General features: G+C 36.3%; 1 protein-coding gene across 2 annotated transcripts in view; it reads left to right on the top strand.

Moving 5' to 3' along the window:
• The window catches only part of LOC140142882 (uncharacterized), a 32,718-nt gene that overhangs the window by 15,165 nt on the left and 3,378 nt on the right, over positions 1–14,175 (top strand). Inside the window, exons 1-5 of one of the 2 annotated variants that reach the window (XM_072164901.1) lie at positions 7,569–7,906; positions 9,094–9,170; positions 9,787–10,012; positions 10,290–10,558; positions 13,295–13,445. In XM_072164901.1, the coding sequence (XP_072021002.1) occupies positions 9,861–10,012; positions 10,290–10,558; positions 13,295–13,445 (572 nt within the window). In that variant the 5' untranslated portion in view covers positions 7,569–7,906; positions 9,094–9,170; positions 9,787–9,860. Of the gene's footprint in view, positions 1–7,568; positions 7,907–9,093; positions 9,171–9,786; positions 10,013–10,289; positions 10,559–13,294; positions 13,446–14,175 lie in introns of those variants that run through there. The other variant, XM_072164900.1, reaches the window with a different exon arrangement.

Below are 14,175 nucleotides of genomic sequence, written 5' to 3'. Positions count from 1 at the left end.
GTGTTTTCTTTTCCAAGAATACAAGTCATGTGAATATAACAAATATATCGGCGTATCCCAAACCGGCTGTATAAAAGATTTAATGGCTTCAGATATCTAAATTTAACTCTTATCATTCAATATGCATTGCTATAGTTGACCAGTGTGATCAAGATACTTCATATTCAAATCGCCGATGCCAAAGTTCTTTCAACATAATAATGTCCCCTATATTTTATTTGCCTAACTTTGAGCTAAGAGTGATATTCGTCCCCAGAAAATATCAAATCATTCAATTTAATAGAGATAATTGGACTTCGACATAATGCCATGAGACTACGATGGGCCTTATCATTCGAACTTTGTATGACACGTGATTACAGGGGATGATAATAATGTCGCGGCTATTTTAAACAGTATGAATAAAAATGAAAATAATAATTAGAGATAATCTGGCATGGCCAGTGGAACAAGTAGTTTGGCTGTCTGCTTATCAGCTTCATCATTTACCAATGGGCCGAAGTACCGTACCTTACTATAATGGGGACATGACCAATACACGTACCCAAGAATGGTCTGCTGCTTGAAAATAGCATGATTAGGCGAAGTGTTTCAATTCGACTTAAATCGATTTAACGTAGGCCCATAGCGGTACTGACACAATTACAATTGATGCTATAATTCAGGTCAGCAAGAACAATCCTTTGTACAAATCATCGGAAGCGTGAATTAATTGGGATAGCATGGAGCCAGTATGTAAAATAGCACCCGGACCCGTCCGCACGTCCGAGACGGGCGCCGGGCTACTTTGTCATCTGACGTGCTATTTTCTCAACCAGCCCGTCCGACAGATGCCCTTAAATGTTGCAACTATTATAACTATACTAGTACTGGTGCACCGACCCCCGAATACCGAGACATATTCACCCATTTGTGATGTTCGCCTTCCGTTTGGCCTATTTTAAGCCGTAATTCTCCTTATTTTGGCTCATTTTAGCATTCAAATTGCTCATTTTCGCGCGCTTCTCACACATTTCATCCCAGTGAAGTTGTTTTGTTTGTAATAGCACGGGTCCGCTGCACGATTTTGCACATTTGCCCGATGCACCACTGATAACTAGACACTCAGACAGAACCCAAGCACCGATGTACAAAAAAGAGGCCCCCCGTTGCGCCCTCTTTTTCTCTTATTTCAGAAAAGTTGATCAAGTATAAATTATGTTGGTATGTAAAGAAGCCTGTAGCCGTTAGCTTTAATAAACCGAAACAATTATTTCAATCGACTCATAACTTTTGAAGATATGCCTTTTAAAGAAATGTATCCTTTTTCACTCTGTCCACGGATCCGAGGAGGTTTGGCTACTTCAAAGATTGAAAAGTGCATATACCATGCATGAATATAAAACATTCCTCGATGATAACTTTATAAAATAACCACTTTATTTTAGGGAATGGGCTTTACCGGTGGGGTTATGGGTTATGAATTTTGTTAAGTTAATTTGGGCGAAATTGATGTGGGATGGGACTTCTTTTGCTATACTTGCAATTACTTATGTTTTTCTCGGTTATTTTATGCCTTTTTGTTTTATTATGTTTTTTACTTTCTTACTTTATTGTTTCTTGCTTTCTTTTTATTGACCACATCAGTCATTTCTCTTTTTGGAATAAAAGGTAGCCCTGAAAAGGGCTGTTTAGTTTGTCTTTGGTTCTTTTGAAGTGAGTTTACTGTGCTGCTCTGCCCTCTACTGGTTGCCTCCTTGACGAATACAGGTTTCAGCCCTGGTCCTCATTGCATCAATTGCGTTGCGTACCAACCTTGTGCGCCGGATACTTGCGAATATAGCAGTAATACGTTTGCAAATATCTTGGATTTTGCCACAAATGAAGAAATCAAGTGGTGTGAGGTCTGGTGATCTTGCAGGCCACTCCACAGCATGACCCATCCCAACCACTCTGTTTGCTATCCGTGGACAGAGTGAAAAACGGGTACTTGTCTTTAAAAGGGCATATCTTCAACAGTTGTGACCCGATTGAAATAATTATTTTGGTTTATTAAAGCTTACAATAAAAGGTTTCTTTGCATACCAAAATATATTTGATCAATTTTTGGGACACCCTGTATAAGACATAAATGGACAGGCTATTTTCAGACAGGATAGATTATGTTTAGGATCAGCTTGTTCTGCGGACTCCTTTCACGACCGAATCGAGATAACATTTATAATACATAAAGGATCATACTATATTAACCAATCCACAATAAAAGACATATCATTGTTTCGTTTTCAAATTGGGGGTAAATTATTGTTTTTGATGCACGCGACCAAATTATCAAATTCTACTTAAAGCCATATTATAACATTTCTGTAAAAATAGATTAGTATTTATTTTCCATAAAATGTTAGCTTTAACTGTCAGATATGTCCCCGTTTAATTTTGAGCCGAACAAGTGAGGTAAAGCAAAGAAAATTGGAATTTACTACTAGCGTCAATACAAGTTACTCCAGCGGTTGTAATACGGTACGACCCTCTGATGTGTGGGTGTGTGTATGTCATCCCGTACGCCGTGTCACGTACTCTGTTATCGCATACGCATTCGACTAATATTTCCATCGTAATAATAAAACGACACGACGGTTCCGACGTCTTATTCAAAATCTCGGATTTTGACAAAACTACAGCACCTAAAGTCTTCATTTTTGCAGACTATATTTGTTTACTTAGCTCTGCATATAATTTGAAATATATATATGAACCAACTCTTAACGTATGTGGAACAATTATCAAACCATCTGATTCTGTACGCAACCTTGGAGTTCTTTTTGATTCAACCATGTCTATGTCATCTCAAATATCTGCTGTCTCTCGCTCTTTTAAATTATCATCTTCGTAATATACATGATATAGGACGCATTCGCTGTTATATTGATAAAGATACTTGCAACCATGCTGTCCGCTCACTTGTTATTTCTCGAATTGATTATTGTAACTCTTTATTATATGGAACAACTGTAAAAAACACACAAAAACTACAAAAGATACAAAACAGAGCTGCCAGACTTGTTTTCAAGGCAAACCGTACGGAACACACCACTCCTCTGCTGAAAGAGCTTCACTGGCTTTTAGTAAATGAGCGTATTACCTACAAACTACTCACATTCGCTTATGAAACAACACCACTGTACATACAACATCTCCTAAAATCTCACACATTTTCTAATGGTATGTTCCTACGATCACATGCTGATGGCAGTCTGCTTGAATGTACACAGCAAAAACACTGTTTAAAATGTCGCTGTTTAAAACGATGTTGTTCAAATTTTGAACAACATTGATTAAAAGACAGTCCTTGAGTTTTAAACAGTGTGTGTTTAATTCATGAATAATATCAAAACGTTGTTTAAAAAAGATCGAAAGAGGGGTTTCCTTTCTTGAAATCAGGGTCAGATTCATCATCATGGCGGATGGCTATGTGATTGACTTGCTCCAAAAGTGGGAAATGTCAGACCTAATTAACACATTCAGAGGTAAGTGTTTGATTTAAATATTGTTTGATGTGATAGAGTATTATATGAACACACAGTTGTGTGTTGTACATGCTAAATGATGCAAGCTGTGCAGTAGTATGCAGCCGTGACAAGTACAGTGTGAGTGTAAGCTTAACCACATCAAATAATATTTAAACCAAACACTTACCTCTGAATGTATCAAATTCACACTGTTCATGCACAGATGCATGGGGCTGATGTGCATGTTACAGTCAGTTCTTCTTGCCCATTCTCCCAAGTAAATTTATTTCAACAAATAAAAATGTTTAAAACTTTTAAACAACAAGTTTAAACAACTATGTATGTTTTAAACAATTGTTTTAAACAACAGCCATGAACAGCTTTAAACAACTGTTTGTTTTAAACATTTGTTGTTTAAAATACTTTAAACAACTGTGTACATTTAAACAACTAAAGTTAAACAACCCAGATGTTTAAAAACTGTTGTTTAAAAATTGTTTAAAATTTTAAACAATTGATGTTTAAAGTTTAAACAACCCAATGTTGTTTAAACTTTGAACAGAAGTTGTTAGAGTGACCGGCGTAAACAGTGTTGTTTAAAAATTTTAAACAGTTGTTTAAAATATTTTTTACTGTGTAAAAGAACTCACACAACATATGGGAATAATGCCTTCTGCAATTCTGTGCCAGCTCTCAGGAACAAATTACCTGTAAAACTTCGTACTTCACATAGTATGGCCGCTAAATCTAATCTGAAAACCTATTTGTTTCCAAACTAAGTTTTTAATTTTTAATTAAGTTGTACAGTTTACTGTAGCCTAAGATGTAGTGTAAGTTATACTTTTAAGATCAGTGTTAAAAGTGACCATGCATATACCCAAAGGTCCCTTACATTTATTTTAGAGAGCATAATTAAATGTACATTTGTTGCCGAAATAAGTAACATGTAATTGAGAACAGAAATGGACATGTGGTTCTGGTCAGTCCGCTTCCCCGTCCCCATGTTAAGTGTCCTCTGCCCCCATCCCACCCGCTGGCTACGCTACTGGTTTTGGGTTTAATCCCTCGATATTAGAGTAAACATGGTAAACTCATTCATATTGGCATTTTTTATATTCTTGTGTTATTAATGAGAGCCAGTAGTGAGACTCAATTGTGGTGTGATCCCATTTGGGTGGCGAATTGAACAACTGATGACTGATTATTATTGGGCTATTCCAGAAATTAACGGCACCTACCCTAAAGAAGACATGGGATTCCCAATAAGTTTGAGTTTTCCCATGTCTTCTTTAGGGTAAAAAGCCGTCCTCAGCAATTGCGAGCACCAACATGCGAGGGGGGTATACACCCCCCCCCACACACACATTTGAACATGAGAGTCTGTGATCATTATTTTTAGAATCCAATTAAATATTCATAGCTGATTGATCATTGATTATCGGTTATCGACTATCGATTAACACCATCTCAAACGCTGCTTACCAGCGTGCTAAGGTAAGACTGTGATGAAATCCGTAGGCATGATACTCTATGTACTACTACTGGCTATGATCTGACCTCATTGTTTACGAGGTCAGATCTTAAAAAAGATTAAGATTTTCCCATGTCTTCTTTAGGGGGAGAGCCAAAAATATCTGGATGCGCCCATTATTCGAACCAATGCTAGATATACACGTGGTCTATACAAAACATGTTCACAACGCTTTTTGGTCAACGTCGTTTATATGTCAATGTACATGTAAATGTCCCGTGTACTGATAAACCTCAACATAAATCATCTTGTTTCGCCCATGATATCGTCTCTATCTTTCACGTTGCACTATCATGCACATTATGTGACCGTTCACGACGAATGGGTCAATTTTGTTTTATTTCGTGTTTAGAAAATATATATCATAAGCTTTAAAATAGTATATCATTTGACTTCAAACGATATCCAGAAGCGGGGTTATGGTTTGTTGAACTTTGCTCCTTCAACAAAATGGTACTTTGTTTTCGTTTCTACACATGTCTCTTTTTCCACATTACTGGTAATAAATATCAAACAGTCATAATTGGTGGTCATTTCAAATCATCCCCAAGTTTACCTAGACAAAATACAATGCTTTGTAACCCACCACTTGAACATGATTTAGCCAAAGCAAACAAAGACCAGAGCTATTAAGAATTCTATAGACATCTAAGGTACAAGCTTATTATCCTCTTCAACAATAGGATTATTGATTGGATTAGAAGGTGTTTGAGGTACCTATGAATACGACCTTCATGCACATTTTACACTCTAACTCAGAATACAATTAGGACATTTCTGGCTTAATCGTGGTGTACGGTCACATATTACAAGGAAACACGGCAGACACGAGACAAAAGCTATTTAATATCAATATAACATGATATCATATCATTTAGATTCAGCTGACAACTCTTATTCAGCCAAAATGCTTAGAACTAAAGTACAGTTTATAGGATATGCTCAGCTTTAACTCTATTTATAGTATACAACTGTCAAAAAAATTACAATAATAATAAATAGTTTCGGAAGTTTCTTCAAGTATCTTGTCAAACAGGCAGGAAAGGGCGCTGCTTTAACTGTAACTTATTTTAAAGTTCTATCTTATTCAAACTTTTGTTCTGTGGATTCCTTAGCTACTAAATATATAAAGTCCGTAAAGTCTCAATGATTACAGTTAATGCCAACAAGCTGTCTTTTTCATGATCTCTATTTAACCAGAATGTTTTGCCGTGTCTCAAAACCAAAGAAACCAGTTTTTTGAATTTCTTAATACACGATGAACGCACGTACATTTCATTATAGAAGTATTATTTTCAGAACAATCGGTAAAGATCCACCACTGACCTACATTGAATTGAATGGCATCCTCAATGAGAGAAATCCCCCTTGCCTTGCCTGGCAATAATTGAATATATTGCTCAATCAAACGTTGATCCTAAATATTACCCAGCATCCGTTACACCCATGTGATACCCAAAAGTTGAATTGATATCTTCCCAGCATGCATCATTGATGTGATGAATTTAACAAAAACATTTCAAAGACGTTTTTAAGCAAAATATATTAATTTTGTTTCTTATCTTTGTTTTTGGCTTCATAAAATGAAAATATATGCGCATTTCTGAGCGAAGAAAAGAAGAAATAAACTTCAATAATAGTATTCTTATTCTATTATTACCTCCACGACCCATTATTCAAAATCGCGCACTGTAATTGGTTATAACGCGTCTCGTGAACGACCTCAAATTACACACAATAAAGAATGAAAAATGATAACGAGGTGCAACTTGATGCATTGTTTTATGCAGTTCAAAATGATGACGTATGTATAATGAGATCTAACATTGATTTTTGAAGACCAGAGCAAGGAGCCATCATAACATGTTTGGGATGATTTTAAAGGGTATAAAATAAGGATTTTAAAATCTGTAATATCTTGGAAAGTTATTTGATCAAATTTGTGCTCATTTTGTGAGAGCAGGTCACATTTGTTTTAATAATGTATAGAATTCACAATAGCATGATTAAGTTGCAGTGAATTGGATATTTGCAATTTTGCAAATATCTTATATCTGAATCATAGTTACATGTATTAACTTTTAAGTTTGACATTAAAAAATAATGACACGTTGCAAAAGCTGAAAAGCTGCAGGGTTTACTGAATGAACAGCGACTACAACATGTGCGAATCCCTTGTCAGCAGACTCACATTCTATATACTGATACTTACTAGAACATTTCTTTTACTTCAAATAGCTGTTCTTAGAATGTGCCAATAAACAAATAAACAAATCAAACACTGGAACTAAGTTCGTTAATAAGACGTTTCGTCCGATACCATCAAACATTACCAGGTGACCGATTCAGGCCCATTGGTCACTTGAGAAACTGCGATCAATTCCTTTCAGTGACCGGTCCTACACATGCGAGATTTTAAAGCGTAACCCTCTTGTTATGCGCCCAGGTTTTGCGACGGGCCCGGGCGACGGGCTTTCGACTCCTTCCCAAACGGCTTTGCACACACACCCCCACCCTTTTCAAACCAGCGTTCCTCCTTGTCAAGAATTAGAAAGGAGGATTACGCTTTCAATTCTCACACGTGTAGGACAAGGAATTTATCGCCGTCTCTCACAACTTCTCAAGTGACCAATTGACATGAATTGGTCACTTGATGATGTCCAATGGTATCGGACGAAACGTCTTATTAACGAAACTGGTATAATACTTTTGTTTTACCAACTGGACGAATCATTGACACTATTAAGATGTTGAATACTGCCAGGGGCAGATGACTGCGGCATATCACATTATTCATGTTATTTCAAACTGGAAATCGTTTTGCAAGATAGAGCGGCGTTATACTCGGAACTAAGGAATGAATTGTGGGACAGCTTTAATGCATCTTGTATGTGATATTCCCTAATATATCTTGATTCGATAATTTCTTTTCGGAAATTTTTTATAAGCGTCGCCGGGGTATATAATAGTTACAGTAGTTTTAACATTAAACGATACTGAGACGACTGGGGGATTCAAGGGTTTTCTATTTTGTATTTTAAGGACTTAAGGTTTACAATGTGTTTTCATTTTCGATTTGCTATCAATCTTAAATATGTTATCGAGTTAGTTTGATTGTACAGCTTAAAGAAATGAAACGATTGTTTCTTTGTTTTTAAATTGACATGATAATCCAACGTTAGTGATTCGAAGAAGCGTCTTATACACACCAATAATCAAAATCAGTGTCAGCGTCAGGGGATAGGTATGGGGACATTTGGACCAAAGATACCAAAAGTATAAGGTATGAAATTCAGAAAATAAAAATATAGCCTGTATGTCATATTTTGTAGTGAAAAATACTGTTCTATTGGCTCCAATTAATTTGATCATATCACGTTTTCCATGAACCATATTGACGATGATGATGATTTTCAACATAAAAATCTTAGGAGGCAGTCAAGAAAAAAAATGATACACGCGATTTCAAACTTCAATTCAGAAATCAATAAATCAGTAACAACGATTTGAAATAATTACTTCCTTTCCCATGCACGAACACTCTTTCAATTCGCAACTAAGTATTTAATGTGACAAATCTTGTAATCATCGGTAAATTATTTAAAGAAATGTATTGCAATGCAAAGGAAAGAGAGTATGTCTATATCCTGATTCTATATTAGGCATAAAACTTTCCTTAAATAAGTTTTATTCATTTGTCATTTTAAGTCAAATGTGAAAAGAGAAACAAGTCGAAACTATTTAAAATCGAAACACTAGTCATGTCTTATTTATAAAGCTTAAAGTTCGCGATTCTTTCGCCAATATTAAAACTTCATGATTAAATATCAAAATATGAGTGTATCAGCGAATTAATTAAAGCGTATGCTTTCTTCTCGAAATGTAAAGTTGATGATTCTTTCCCAAATGCTTCGGACAATGGGTACTATACTAGTATTTTCTTGGGAATGGAGCAAATAAATTGGGTTTGTGTATTTTAATATTTGCATAAATACAAACCTTTTATTAAATGTTTACAAATGAAATGTTTGAATATTCATTCAACTCCGTTATTTTTTTCTTACCGATCTCCAGGGCTGAATGCAGGTATTGTGATTGCAACGGACAGACACCGACATGTTCTGTCACACCTCCATCATCTCGTGTTCGAGGTAAGTACCACTCCGATATACTGGTAATTTCATAATGGTCATCGAGGCACCGCACAACTGTTATCTATATAGTGTCCCTAACTACCTCACATGGCTCCTAACGAGGGTCCCATTATAGAAGGTTGAGTTCAGTGTCCCAGCAAACACAAAACATTTTACAGAAAACGTTTAAATGTCGGTATAAAAATGTTTTCATAACATTCAAAAAACATTTGTGAAAACTTGCTGCGAAACATTCTAAATAAAATATTTATTTAAGTGTTGATAATTTCATATTTCATATTTCATATTTATTTTTTTTTCCATAAAAATCAAAGACATTACATAAAAAATAATATTATATAAACACGGTACATATGGAGGAAAAGGCTGGAAGACCAAAAAGGTCTGAAAGTTAGCCTGTCAGAAATTGTTGCCCTTAATGTTTTACAATAACGTTTTAAAAACGTTTTCATGACCTTTATAATAACCCGACATTTAAATGCCATTTTTGTGCTTGCTGGGGTAATACCTGTAAACTTGTTTCAATTATTTCTTCAAGTTACGGTACCAGTATTCGCGTCTCTTTATGTGTAAATGTTTCTATTTTAATATTACGGCGAACTTGTCTTTTCAGGACCAATAGATTGCAAAGATAGATCCACTGGTGAACAGCCAAGCCAATGCTTCTTTTATGGAGGCCAAGCAAAGATGGACTGCAAGAAACAAAATCGCAAATATGGCGTATGTTTTCCTAAGACTGCTGTCGCAATAGAACAACAGATTTGTTACATGTATACGGCTGACTGCGAGAAATTAATGGATGTCTGTAATTGTACCAGAGCTTGTGCAGCACTGAACAGGTACAGTATGGTGTAAACCCGAGCAAAAACATGAAATTAAATGGTAGCAAGCCGGCAAACAATATCAAGCAAACGAATACATAAAGAGACAAAAATACAGTGCACACAAAAACACCTCTTGAAAGTCCTGTGTCGTTGCGGCTTCTTTTTCTTAATTTTGAAAACATTTCTCTTTATGGATCACTTATTAGGTCAACTACATATAGCTCGCATCAGATTTGTATAAACATTTTTATTGGCGTTTGTTTGAATTGTAGTATTCTTCTCCTTTAAACAGACTAGCAACAGTTCCAATTCAAGCTCCAACAACATCACCAGTGACAACACAGCAAAAACGAATTACTGTGAAATTGACAGCCAGACAAACAGCGCCACCTAGAACAACGAGTACACAAAAACCAAGCAAAACGAGTCCAAGCGATGAGACCATCGTGATGACTACATGGCATGGAAGTGTGGGTGGTAATGGGTCTGATGGCGCTGTGACAAACACAACCCAATTAAAGGAAGGAACTACAGTAGCATCTTTATCTCCGGAGTTAAAAGGTGAAAATGCGGTCAATTAAAGGCATGATCGAATATGTGGCTATGTTTGAACTGTTTTGTAACAAGGAATGACTCCCGGGTAAATTCAAACAGGTTAAGGCCCCCCAAAAAAAATATTTCCAAACGGCTCGCCAAAAATCGCTTGCCCCCCCTCTCGGCCCGCCAAAAATTGCTTGCCCCCCCCCATCGGCCCGCTTAAAAATCTTTGCCCCTCCCCCTTTGAACGCACCACATTTTTGGGATCCCAATTTGCAAACCTTAAATGGTCTAGATGTATGTTGCGAGCGCAGCGAGCAGGAAAATTTGCATATTTAAGCGTTTCCGTACTGTTTTCCTAAGCCAATTTAGAGCGTTTTATTAAAAAGGCGCCGCATGAATGTATGCCAAAAATCGCTTGCCCCCCCTCTCGGCTCGCTAAAACTTGCTTGCCCCCCTTTCGGCTCGTCAAACATTTCTTGCCCCCCAATCTTACCCTCCCCAGGGCTCATAATTATTGCACAGCCCCTAACAAGAACAGAATGGGGGACCTATTATTATTTATGCTAATTCAAGTATTAAGTATGGAAACCTCAGGCTCATCTACAACTTTTCCCCGGGACATTTCCCTTTTAAAGGAAGTTTAGTCCGATTAACAATGGATTTTCCGATACATGTCGGACAGTCGCGGTCAATTCGACCAAGACTGAAACAGGATGTCATGTTTGTAGAGAACTCGGAACATATCATTCCGATATCAGATACTTATATTCGATCGCCTGTAGTCATGGTAGTAGTCAATTTTGTCAATAGCCCGTAACCCGACATCCTCAGCAGCGTGTTTTTTTTTTTTGGGGGGGTTGTAGAGTTTATATTTGAGGTGGTTGATGACCCAATTAATTTGGGTTGCTAACTCAACATCCTGAAAAGTACATGTAACACCCCTAAAACCATCCCAAAAGAAAATTTCAACTTACAAAGACCAAAACTCTAAATAAGGTAAAATGATTGGTACCCATCAGTTTCCAGTGATTATGAGCTATTATGGACATGACTGTCCCATCTGCCCATCAAAATGCGGGTACACCCCGTCAGTCCGAATCACCGTCAGTCCGCATTTTTAGGGTTCGGGTTAAGGTTCCTAACCCTATAACACTACCCCTAACACGGTTACCCAACCATAACCTTAAACCTAACCCTAACACTAACACTAACCCTAACCCTAACACTAACCCTAACACGGTTACCTAACCCTAAACCTAACCCTAACCGGGCTGAATGCACTGTAGACTGAAGCGGAGACCCCCAAAAGGCAACATACGATCGGCATTGATTAATATCATACAGTCATAACCCAGCAAACACAAAAACGTTTTAAAAACGTTTTATGTAAGTTATATTTTGGCTGTTGGCTTAGGTAAAAACGTTTTAATAACATTAAAATGTCGGGTTATATAAAGGCCATGATAACGTTTTAAAACGTTTTGTATGAAAACACACTGACAACAATATTTTTAAATGTTTTCAAAAAATGTTATTGTAAACTGTTTTTGCAAACATTTTTGCCAAATATTTTGTCAATATTTAAATAACATTATGTTAAAATATTTAAACCTAGCAAACACAGAAATGTTCTTAAAATGTTTTTTTCCAAAACATTTTAATAACATTTAAATGTCGGGTTATTGCAAATATTTTGGGCAAACATTTTTCGCATAATATTTTTTCAACCGCAAAATAACATTCTGTTTAGAATGTTTTGTGTCAGGTGTTCAAGAATGTTTTTGGAATGTTATTAAAACGTTTTTATAGCCTTTATATAACCCGACATTTAAACATTTTCTGTAAAACATTTTTGTTTGCTGAGCAGTAAATTATCAAAAAAATGTTTTTTAAGGTCATGAAAACGTTTTATACTCTCAATATACCCTTTATATAACCCGACATTTAAACGTTTTCTGACAACCTTTTATAACCTTTTGCGAATGATGTCGAAAACGTTTTGTGTTTGCTGGGAAGCTCATATGAGAATATCATTAGGAAATGAATTTGGAGAAAACCTTCTGACAATGAAATACTATGCTGAGCCACCAGCCTGGGTGGCTCATGCACCAGTAATTTCAGATGATTAAGCTCAGTAATACATCAAAGAATGTCTTCCAATTCATGAAAACAAATAGATAATCAACTTATCGGATTAAAAGCTTACAGGGAAGGTCTTGCTGCTCAGCGAGTGTTAGTAATTATCAGAAGGTTTTTTCCAAATTAATTCTCTAATGATGACGAGGATCCAATGTTGCAATAAAGCAGGCTTTACAATAATCATCAAACTGTTTGGTACCGATCAATTTGATACAACATGTATGCTCCACTTCGATAGGAGGGACGTTCAAGTATCAACTCACATAACGTTTACTATGAGCTGATATCTGAACACCCTGTAACTCTAGTGGATAGGTGGTCATGTAACAAATGAACATTGCATGAGAAAGAGCAGTGCGATTTGATTGCAGCACAGAGACGAATATCATGAATTAATTGGTATTCATTCCTAATGAGTTCCGTTGGACATGAATTCTATCAGAAATCAGATAACGTGCATAAAAGACTTGCTCGAATTTTACAAGTGCCAATTAATGAAGTTATTTTGTCTCTGTAATATTTGGAGCAATTTTAAACAACAGATAAGTCGTACAAAAATAGTCGTACATTTAATCACTAACGAAATACAATTTGTTGTTAATTACCTTCCTGCTACAGATTTCGACACTGGCTTTAGGAGCATGTTATCATCTGTGGGCATTTTAGCTCTCGTCTTTGGCGGGCTTCTACTTCTCTGTTTTGTGTTTATAATAACAGTTGTATGTACTTGTTCGTGTAAAAGATCCGCAAGGGGGCACCACACCTTTAAGTAAGTGAGCTAAGCGGATACCAGTACGTAGCAGATTCCTTTCAATTTCAACCAATTGTTCGTGACGTTCACATTAGACAATTAGTTGTCAAATGTTGACAGTTGCACTAGACATGCTAGAAGTATGACAATTATTACCCGCCCCATGTGTAGCTAAAACGTTTGTCACTTACGGATCAAATATGTAACAAATTGTGAAGGAATCTGCAACGTAAGTATGATAAACAAAAATATAACAGACAAAAAAAAATACCATCGCAAGTAATCAGTAGTATGCAGTTAATTTAAATTTAAGTATCTGTTCTCAATTTTTTCACGTGTCACTTGCCTCAGAATTTTCAGGGCGCCAATTTTGTTTCTTGCCCCGGGCGCTACCAACCATAGTTACGCCATGCACTGGCTGCAAAACGTCAAAAGTCTTCATGAATTTTAACTGTTTAAGATTGAACATGCTCATCCTTAAGTTTGAAAATATCGCCAAATGTGCACTTTCCCATATTTCTCATTATGCACGATTCCATGAATATAGGTTATTTCATACACTCCTAATTAGTGAGAACCAATCAGAGTAAACGTTAGTAAATTACTAGCCGTGCATAAATATTGCATAATTCCACGGGCGCGCACTCCGCGTTTGGACGCATTCATTTTTCTTGCGGGTGGATGCATTAATTTTATATTTGCTTGCATTTTCCAACATGTTTAGTAACAAGTTTGTTATAAAAATAGC

Source organism: Amphiura filiformis, chromosome 20 (genome assembly GCF_039555335.1).
Source record: "Amphiura filiformis chromosome 20, Afil_fr2py, whole genome shotgun sequence".
NCBI lineage: Eukaryota > Metazoa > Echinodermata > Ophiuroidea > Amphilepidida > Amphiuridae > Amphiura > Amphiura filiformis.
The sequence above is the reverse complement of the archived record's forward strand: the minus strand, read 5'-3'. Positions and strand labels throughout refer to the sequence as shown.